Source organism: Martes martes, assembly GCF_963455335.1.
Source record: "Martes martes genome assembly, chromosome: 16".
Classification (NCBI taxonomy): Eukaryota; Metazoa; Chordata; class Mammalia; order Carnivora; family Mustelidae; genus Martes; species Martes martes.
This window is the reverse complement of record NC_137904.1, coordinates 61,607,458-61,617,937: the sequence shown is the minus strand read 5'-3', so window position 1 is coordinate 61,617,937 and position 10,480 is coordinate 61,607,458. Positions and strand designations below refer to the sequence as shown.

The following is a 10,480-nucleotide window of genomic DNA, read 5'->3' as shown; positions in this document are numbered from 1 at the left end:
GGAAGTTGACCTGTGTGTCCCCCTTTGTCGGTTGCTCAGCTGGAGTGACCGTGGGCCAGCTCCAGCCTGGGTAGACAGGACACTCCGAAGGCTAAGAGCATCCCGGCCCTGGCCCATAACCCTGGGGGGCAAGGAGAGGAGATGACATGGACACCCCAGAAGGTGGGCCGCCTCCCTCCCCTGCTGGGGCAGGGCTTCGGGGGGTTTCCTGGGAGAAAGAACGGCTCAGCAGAGACCCAAAGACCAAGAAGGCGACAAGCAAGGACGTGTGCGGACGGTGGGGAGGGGGGTTTCCGGGGCAGAAGGAACGCAGGTGCAAAGACCCAGGGGTGAGACAGAGGCCAGGGCATTCGGGGAACCCAAGTGTTGCCATGCGGTGAGAGGGAGGGGACTGTGACAAAGAGCCGGGCTGGGGAGGGAGGGGGCGGGGCTGACCCGGAGGTGGCCTAGCCCAGGGCTGTGGCCTTTGGGGAGGAGGCAGCCCATGTGGCGGGGTAGGGCTGGTCTGCGTGGGGGCAGGGGACAATCCCACCACCTTCCACCCCCAGCGAGGGCCACTGCTTAGGGGCTGGACTCTCCTCTGGGACGACTGCTGGGGTCCGCTCGGTAAGCCGTGTCGTGGCTTCTCGGCCCCGGCCTCGGAGCTGTGAGCTGTTCCCAGCTCATCAACAAGATGACCCAGAGATCAGACGCAGCCAGGGACACACTTGCGTGCAAGCGCACAGACATACACACCCGCGTACACACGCATACGTGGGCACCCCACGTCCACCCCACACTTACACACACGTACAGATTCCCCCCCACACTTATGCACACACGTGTATACACACACGGGGGTTGCACTGCACATGCTAACAATGCTTACACTTGTGTGCTCACGGACACGTGTGCACGGGTCCATGTGTGCACGCTGATACAGACACCTAAGGGCCGACACAATCCCCAGAAGACCAAGCTGTGGGCAGAGGGTCTCCCCCTCACCCCCCGACAAGGCCTCAGAAACCGGGGACTCAGCCGGTGAAGCCTCTGCCTTCAGCTCGGGTCATGATCTGGGGTCCTGGGATCGAGCCCCGCATCAGGCTCCCTGCTTGGCGGGGAGCCTGCTTCTCCCTCTCCCTTCTGCCCTCCCCACCCGGGTCGGTGTTCTCTTTCGCTCACTCTCTCACTCTCTCGCTCTCAAATAAATAAATAAAAATCTTAAAAAGAACAAAAGAAAACAGAAACACGTCTTCTTGCTCAGGGGAGGGCCCCCACCCTACTTGCTCCCTCCACCTCCTCCCTCCCTCACCACGGTGAGACAGGGCTGGCCCAGGGGCTCTAGGACTGGGGAGGAGGTGGCAGCTGCTGGCAGGTAGAAGGAACCTCTGGGAGGTCCCAGCTTCCCTCAGGAAGAGGCCAGCTCTCTGGGGAGACAGCTGTTATGGGAGGAGAAAGGCTGGGTTGGTGACCAGCTTTGTCACTTTGGTGGCCTTCTGGATGGCGGGCTGGCCCTAAGCCCCCTGCCCAGTCCCCCTCCTCCAAGGGTGCTATGACGACGGACGGGGAGGCTGTGGGTCGGGAGGCTTGGCAAACTGGGAAGTACTTGCAAACAGAAGGCCAGGACTGGGACGTGCCGGGGGATCCGACCCGCTGTCGGCCCCCTCACTCCTTGCTCTTCTGAGGGCCATCACTGCTGCCCCAACCCCTCCCTTCCTGTCCACAGAGGCCTCTGCTCCCCACCCCCTCTTCCCAGCAGAAGGGCTGGAGCCAGACTCAGAGATAAGGGGCTTGTTTTCCAAGGCCCGGAATTCAGTACAGACTGCGGGTCAGGGTCAGAGGGGCACTGGGGTGGGGGAAGGCACAATGAGCCTTTCCTTTAGATGGGGGCCTTGGGGCCGCAGATCCTACAGGGGTCTTGTGATTTGTGCCCTTTCAAGAGGCCCGCACTAGGCATGGTGGGGAGAGGCGGAGAGCCCCGCGAAGATGCCCTAACCCCGAGAGAGCTCCGTCTCCACCGCTGCTCTCTTCTCCGCCCGGCTGGCCTTCTCCCGAGATCTCCAGTGCCCCACTTCCCTCCTACCTGGAACTTTTGCCTTACGTTCCTCCTTCGTCTGATTAGCGACCTGCTCTGTCTTCATAGCTCAGCCCAATTCCTGCTTCCTCCGGGAAGCCTACACTGATGCCTCAACCAGGCCCCTGGCAGTGTCTCCCGGGGCTGACACTTCCCAGTGCTCTACTCTGGGGCAGCGTCCTGTCCCCACCCAGGGAACCCGGGCTCGGACAAAGTCTGCTCTTGCCCGCCTTTATCCCCAGACCCAGCTGGGAGCAGGCACATGGCAGACCTCTGATGAAGACGGGAGGGCCCTTTTTGACGAGGGCTGCCCTGGCCAGAGCTGTGGGCACCTCTTCTGGGGAACTTGGGCCCCTCTGGGACCTACTTCCTCCCATGGGGGGAGCAGCGACATCTGTGCCCTTACTCCAGGGAGGGGAGCAGCCGGGTGAGGCTGGGCACTCAGAGGGAGACTTGTCCTCCCTGTGTGAGGGAAGGTCACCCGGCAGAAGGTCCAGTCTGGGCTGAGTCACGGTCCTCCCGGTGGCAGCACCACCAAGCCCCAGGGCTCTGGGCTGTGACCAGTAAGGATGGTCCTAGCAGCAGCAGTAAGGAGAACACTCATACGGAGTGCTCACGCACAGCCAGGGGCCAGGGTCAGCCCTGAGGACAGTAAGTCATGGAATCCTCAAAACAAGGAGACTGAGGCACTGAGAGGATAAAAGCCTCGTCCAAAGCCGCTGGCCTGGTGAGTGAGGACTTGAGTCCGCGGGGCCCTTCCCTCCTCAACCCGGCTGTGCACCTCAGCGGGAGGCAGCCCCCTCTCAAGGGCAGGGGTATGCACGAGGGGGCTCTCTGTGCACCCCTCTAACGCTGCCTCCCTCATAGCCCATAAAGTCCGACGCCCAGACGGGTTGCACCACCTCGGCATCCCTCTGCCTGACACCTAGTAGGTGCTCAACAAATCTGTATTGAAACAAAGTCAATGACGGGACGCTCTTTCTCAGGGGCGATGTAACACATGGAGTTAGGTAACAATGGAGCCAGCCGGCCCGGCCACTTCCTTGCCAAGTGACCGCAGGCATCCGCTTGTGCGCGGCTCAGTTTTCCCATCTGTGAAACGGGGATGCTACTGGGACTTGCTTCCTAGACCTGCCGGGAGGCGTAACTGCACTAACATTTGCAGGGTGTCCGAGACAGTGCCTGGCACACGGCAGGAGTCACACGAGCGTGCGCTCTGGAACGCTCGTCGGCCTCGGTTTCTTCTTGGGTAAGCAATCCCCTCCCTCTGCAACATGCTCCCCTCGCGCGGTGCCCTCCGCCAGGAAGCCCGAACTACAACTCCCAGCACGCCTCGGGGCCTGCCTGCCCGAGCTCGCGCGGTGCCCTCCGCCAGGAAGCCCGAACTACAACTCCCAGCACGCCTCGGGGCCTGCCTGCCCGAGCTCGCGCGGTGCCGCCCGGACGAAGGCCGAACTACAACTCCCAGCACGCCCCGGGCACACCCGCGGGCCCAGGTCAGCCGCTGCGGTCGAAGACCGTGAAGCCCCGCCGCGCCAACCCCTTCGCTCCCGGTCGCCCTCGCTGGGAAGGGTCCGGGTGGAGGTCGGGAGCTGCCCCCGCCATGCTCCGCGGACTGGCCCGGGCCGCTGCCGGGCGACCCGGGGCCCTCTGGACGCGGGGGTCTGGGAGCGGGACGGGGGTCCCGGCGCACGTGGTGGACCTGCGCAGCGACACGGTGACCAGACCCGGGCCGGCCATGAGGCGCGCCATGGCCGAGGCGGTCGTGGGGGACGACGACTACGGCGAGGACCCCACCGTCCGCGGTGAGCCCGGTGTGTGGGCCGCGGCCTGGGGGCGTCGCGGCGACCCCAGAGCGCTGTCCGTGGTGCTGGCGAGAAAGGGGCCCGGGGCGCGCAGGGGCGGCGCAGGCTGGGCGTCATGCCCTGCGGCCTTGCTGCTCAGTCTGGCCCATCACCCGGCAGTCTGCTGGAAATGCAGATTCTCGGGCCCCACCCTCACACCCGCTGAGCGAGTCTGCAGGCTCACGGGACTCCCGGGGGACCGGTGTGCGCATTAAGGTGTCGCTGCGGATGGGATGGGTGTGGTCTCCTCTTGCGGCTCTGGGATGCCGAGCGAGTGCGGCACCCAAGGTCTCCTACCCAGCGAATGGCAAGGCGGCCTTCGAACCCAGGTCTTCTCTCTAAAACCCGTAGCTACTGTCCTGCACCCACCCCCTTTCCACATGAAGACACACAGGAAACCGGTCTAGAAAAGAGGATTTGGACTCCGATAACCCAGGGAGCATTTTCACACACAGTGTTGAGGGTGGCCACCGTAGTGGACCACTGCTATGCGAGGGTGTTTACCCTCTGCCCTGCCAGGGGCAAGCCGCAGGTTGCTGTTTGAGCCCCAAGGGGCTGTGTGTAGGGTCAGGTGGTGATCAGTGGTCACGCATTCTGCAGACACTTGCTGCCTGGAACTTCGAAAATGCTGAGCCCACTGCTTCGAAGGCAGCCAGACACACAGACACCATGGGGTGGGGGAAGTGTTGGGGCTGGCATCTGTCCACAGAGAGTGCCTTGGGAACTGGGCGGGGGAGGGGAGGTGTGGAACTCACAGGGAAGGGGGACTTCACAGAGTAGCCTCTTAAAGAGCGAGTGGTGCCCCCAGGCAGGGAAGGGAGCGGGCTCATTGGGCATTGAGGATACAGAAAGGGACTGTGGCTGGAGTGTGGGGTACTGGGAGCCACCAGTAACTGGAGGTGAAGACAGAAGGCAAATCCCACTGGGCCTGAAGGTCATGCTAAAGACTTCAGAGTTGATACCACAGGCAGAGGGGAGCCAGAGTAGCTTTTAAAGCAGGAGCCTGAAGTCCCCCCCCCACCGCCCCCCTCCACCGAGTCTGCCCTTCTGAGAGCTCCTGTCCTTCTGTTCTGGGAGAGGAAGTCAGCAGAGAAACCGCAGTGCCCCACCTGCAAGGGGCTGATGGGAAAGGAAGTGAGACAGGTGTGAGGTCTGGATGGGACAGGGGGGTTCAAACCACAAAGTTTCAATGTGGGGGAGACCAGGGCCCAGGGGGAGGCTGGGTGCAGGTTGTTGACTGAGAGACCTCTGTACCCAGATATGTGGTCACCAAGACCACAGTCTGCAGCCCACAGACCAGGGGGCTTCTGTCTGGCTTGGCCACTCACCTCAGCAGGACATGAGCTCACGGTTATGAGTAATGCAAAAAGAGTGCCGTTGCTGACGGAGTCTCCCTGCGCCTCCTGTCCCTTCCCTCCTCAGAGCTGCAGGAAAAGGCCGCCAAGCTGCTGGGGGTGGACCAGACCTTGTTCGTGCCCACCAACACCATGGCCAACCTCATCTCTGGTGAGCGTGGTGTGGGGTGACTCCCGTTTGCCCTCCAGGTCCTCCCTCTGCATTTCTCTCCTTGGTGCGAGGGGCTAAGCTGGGACTACATCAGTGGGGTGCTGAGCCGTCTGGATTTCTGCGGGGCTCAGTGGAGAGAGTCCCTAGCAGGAGATGAGGGAGAGGAGAGGAGAGTGAGGTCAGCGTGTCCATGCTCCTCCCCCAGCTCCCTCCCAGGTGGTCTCCTGGGAGCCCTCTCCACGCTCCCCTGTCTCCAGGTTCTGGTGGCCACACCTCCCTCTCTACCCTGATGGCCTGGAGGTCTTGCTCTGTCCCTTGTGGCTTCCGTCCACGCTGTTACACCTTTGTAAATCGCCCCCTTATTAAACTCTCTGGCTTCCTAGTGGGCATGGGCCTCTGTTTGCTGCTGGGCCCGACTGATGCCCGTGCCCCGAGCTGCTTGACCCCCAGGAGCAGCATGGTGACCAGCTTCCTGGATGGGACATGCTCTGTGGGTGGGCTGCAGGGCACAGGGCACAACACCTCACTGGATGGTTATCCTGGGCTTTCGTAGTTCCTGGGGCGGTTTTCTGGCCCGTGGCAGTAAGATGTCTGCCGTTGGCATAGGCACTTGAGAGCTAGCCTCCGGGCTTAGCCGGGAGCCGGGCGGGAGCAGGTGGGGGACCTGCCCTCCCCCCAGCCGACACTGCCCTCCCCCATCTATCAGTGATGTGTCACTGCCAGCGCAGGGGTTCCCAGCTCCTCCTCGGGCAGGAGTGCCACCTCCACGTCTTCGAGCAGGGCGGGGTGGCTCAGGTAAGGACCCGGCGCCCCTCGCCTGGAGCCAGCACCGCATTTCCGGCGGGAACCAGTTTCCTAGGCACCATGTTGGGACCCGCGGAGAGAGGAGATGGCCAGGGTGGCGGGAAAGGGAGCCATTCCCAGAGTGACCACGCGGGGGCAGCCGCGGCCCGGCCCCCGCCCCCGCCCGATCGGACACGGGCGGTTCTTGGCGCTCTGCTGCCCCCTAGTCGGCACCCGGAGCCCGCGGCGCTCGGGCTCGGGCTCGGGAGAACACAGCCCTTGGTTCCTCCCCTTCTGGCTGGGGTGTCCGAGCCGCGTGCGCAGCAGAGGGGCAGGCTCGATGGCCCCGAGCTGGGGAGGAGCCGCCGGGACAGAGGTGGCAGGCGACGCTGCGCCCCGGGACCTGATCTTCCCTCCCTCTTTCCCCAATACCTGCAGATCGCGGGGGTGCACTCCCACCCCCTCCCAGACCTGCCCCGCGGCACCCTGGACCTGGCTGAGCTGGAGAGGATGGTCACAAGGGGCCTCGGGAGCCCCTACCACCCGGTCTGTGAGCTCATTTGCCTGGAGAACACCCACAGCAGCTCCGGGGGCCGCATCCTCCCCATCGACTACCTGCGCCAGGTGGGCCCGACCCCACCACTCTGCCCACCCCCCACCCGCCCCCCACCCAGCCCCCCCCACCTGTGCCCAGAGCCCCCTCCTGGGAGGGTGTCTCCTCATACAGGCCATGGGTGCCCAGGGCGGCTGGGACTGCTGTGGGAGGGACGCATGTGCCCCTCGCCCGCAGCTACAGAGGGAACTACGGCCCCAGGTTAGCCCCGCGGACAGAGGCCGCCCCCTTCTCCCCGGGGAGCGAGTCCCACGAGCACCTGCTCATGCATGGTACGAGGGCTGAACCGTGCGGCTCTCCGGTGTGAGAACTTGCCGCTAATGAGCCTCCAGACCCTCTCCCTGTCCACGGGAGTGGGCATCTCCTCCGCGGAGGCACGGGATGGCTTAAACAGGGTGTGGCATGTATGGCTCGCGCCGCGTCTGCATTTGGCCTCAGCGAGCCCACAACTTATTATCAACCCCCTTTCACAGAGTACGGCGCCCAGGCTCAGGCAACTGAGTGCCTGCTCTGGTCCGAGGAGGCCACACTGCACACCAGCCCAGCCCTGATCCCTCTGCACCCCTCCAGGCTCCTGGAGACCCGTCCTCCCTCCGCTCGGGCCCCAAGCCCAGCCCCTCGGACTGTTGCCTGCTCTTTGCCCCCCAGGTGCAGCTCCTGGCCCGGAGCCACGGGGTCCGCGTCCACCTGGATGGGGCCCGGCTGATGAACGCCGCAGTGGCTCTGCACGTGCCCCCCGCCCGCATCGTGGAGCACTGTGACTCCGTGTCTCTCTGTTTCTCCAAGGTTGGGAAGCCTCGGGCTGCCCCCCAAACACAGGACAGCGGGGGTGCCCGCAGTAGGAGTCAGCTGGGTTCCGAGCTCCGAAGCTGGCAGCGGCTGGCCCTGGGCCCCCTTAGCCCCTCCCCAGATGGGGCCCCGTCCCCTTCCACGCCCCTCCCCCGGCCACAAGGACAGAGATGCACACCTGGGGGGCTGGCAGGCAGGACTCTCTCCTTTCTTCCTCCCAGGGCCTGGGTGCACCTGTCGGGGCCTTGGTCGGGGGGCCCAAGGACTTCGTCGAAGAAGCCTGGCGCCTCCGGAAAGCGCTGGGCGGGGGGATGCGCCAGGCCGGGGTGCTGGCTGCTGCCGCCCTAGTAGGACTGGCGGACTTCGAGGAGGTGCTGCAGAGGGACCACCAGAACGCCCAGAGATTCGCCAAAGGTACGTGGACCACGGCCCCCTACCCCCACCCTCACTTCCTTTGGCTCCCAGAAGAGTGTCTGGGGGTCCCCTGCAGCAGGGCCCAAATCCCCAGTGGGTGTACTTCCTTCTGACTCTAGAACGGGTAGGGCAGCCGCTGAGCCATGAGGCGCGGGCCCAGGAAATGGGAATGCCATACCAGACCGCACTGCTGGAGGGTCTGGACCAAGAAGCACTCAGCGGGGGTCAGGAATTCCTATTTCCTGCAGGGTCTGGTGAGCGGAGCCTCCAACCCAGCTCTTAATCTTTATCACTTGAGTCCTCGAAACAATCCCATGATGTCCCCACTTTCCAGATGAGGATACTGAGGCCCAGAGGTTAACTGATTGGCCCCAGATCACACAGCTGAAAAGTAGTGGAGCCAAGTCTGTGCGGCTCCAAGGGTCCCTCTTTTCCCCACGGCGGCTGCGCTGCCCTCTGCCCTTGCTGGGATGACAGGGCCAGACCTCGGGGCTGAGGTCCTGGGGTCAGGCTCCACTCACCAGAGGCCCCGGGCCCAGGGCTCCAGGAGCTGGCGTCCCCCATCTGCTCCGTGGACCTCGCCGCCGTGGAGACGAACATGGTGATGGTGAGGGTGGACGGGCTGCCGCCCGAGGAGCTCTGCCGGCGTCTGCGGGCCGTGAGCGCGGACGAGGTGGCTCAGACCGGCCACGCGGTGAGCGTGCTGCTGTTCCCCTGGACCGGGCGGTCGGTGCGCGCCGTGTGGCACCGCGACGTCTCCGCACGGGACACCGAGCTGGCGCTGAAGAAGTGGGGGTTTGTGCTGAGGCAGCTGGGGCCCTGAGGACGGGGTGACCGGCCCCTGTGCCCCGGCTGAGATCCAGGTGGGGAGCGCAGGTGTCCTGAGGGAGCAGGTGGCAGGAGAGGCAGTGAAACGACACCCCGTGACCCTGGGACCCGTGACCCTGGGACCCGTCTGCTCGGACCCCTTGACTCCCCCACACTCAGGGGGAAGCCTTCCACCCGCGCTCCCCCGGCAAGCCCTCGGCGCCTCCCGCATCCGGGACAGGGCGCCACGAGGGCGGACAGGTGGGGCCCAGCCCAGCCCCTTGCCGGAGCCCAGGAAGCAGCCAGGGCAGGGGCTCTGCTCACAGCGCACAGAAGAGGAAACTGTCCCGAGCCGTTTGCTTGGGGGCGCACAGCGGATGAGCATGTCCTGTGCTCCTGCTCGGGGACACAGGGGGAAGGGTGACCGGAGATTAGAAAGGGACGGCGGGGCTGGATGCCCGGAAGCCCTAGCTGCCCCGTGTTGGGGACGGATTTATCCTGTGGTCATCTATATACTTGTTCCTTTTTAAAAAAATTTTTTTTTGCTTACAAAAGAGTATGTCTTTATTGTAGATGATTTGGGATTGGATCTCGTTTTTAGCAGTTCCTGGGGTCATGTAGGTCCAGCCAGAGGCAGACAAGGAGGCCCCCCACCAAACCCTTGTGCTCCCTGCTCCCCAGCGAACCGCAGAAGTGCGGTTAGAGCCTCACAAGCGGAGAGGACCTGCCCGCCAAGTTGTCCCATCCAACACGGAGGTGTGGGGTCGGGGCGGGGGTCCTCTTCCGCCTGTGCCGACCCTCAAAGAAGGGGCCTGTTGTGTCTGCAGAAGACGTCTCTGGCTGGACAGACACACACACACACACACACACACACACACACAGCTGGTAAGAGTGTTACTGCCCACACACGGTTTATAGTTCTGTTTTATCAATTTTGAAAAAATGTTAAGACAGAAACACAAGGCTTCTCTGCACGGAGCATAAACTGATTTATTTAAGGACAAAATGGCACAACGTTGTGACATGGAATGGTAAACGCTAAAACGTAGGTACGAAGGAAAGCCCTCAGGGGGACCCCCACGTGGTACCAGCCCCCAGGGCCCCAAGGAGCTTCCTGTAACCTTTGGAGCAATAAAGGGAGGCTGGGGGAGGGGGACCGAGGCCAGAGGGGCTGCGCTCCAGCCCCCCGCACACATCCCAGACTCCCAAACCCCAGAAGGGGCTGTGTGGGGCTTCGGTGCTCCACACCCCCCTGGAGACCCTTCTCCTCTGCTACCTCGACTCCTCTGCTCACAGGAGAAGGAGCGAGCCTCACGATGACCCCGGAGTCCAGTCACAGCGGGCCTGCACCCGGGTCTGTGAGCTGACCCCCACCCACCTGTTTTGAAGCCCTGGCCTCAGCCTCTCCGGGCAGCCCCTGCCCCTCCTGGCTAAGAAGCCCCACCCCCACCCCTAGTAGGACTTTTGCACCTGCTTATTCAGGGCCCCCCTCCCTCAGGCCCCCCCGCAGTCACAGACATTCCCCAGGGGGCTGCAGATGGGAGGATGGGGTCCAGCAACAGCAGCAACCGCCCCAGGACAAGGACAGAGGCCTGAGAACAGCGAGGGGGCAGGGTACGTCCAGCCCACTCAGCGGCCCTTGCAAATCCCAGGGGACTCCCGGGCCCCCCT

At 63.8% G+C, this 10,480-nt stretch overlaps 1 protein-coding gene across 1 annotated transcript; it reads left to right on the top strand.

Moving 5' to 3' along the window:
* Positions 1-3,524: 3,524 nt before the first annotated feature.
* Positions 3,525-9,359, top strand: LOC308357523 (uncharacterized protein). Its single transcript, XM_080827124.1, has 7 exons — positions 3,525-3,858; positions 5,320-5,403; positions 6,110-6,198; positions 6,625-6,810; positions 7,448-7,585; positions 7,810-8,002; positions 8,542-9,359. Exons 1-7 carry the CDS (start codon positions 3,657-3,659, stop codon positions 8,823-8,825), a joined length of 1,176 nt encoding a protein of 391 aa, XP_080683250.1. The 5' UTR covers positions 3,525-3,656; the 3' UTR covers positions 8,826-9,359.
* The last annotated feature ends 1,121 nt before the right edge of the window (positions 9,360-10,480 follow it).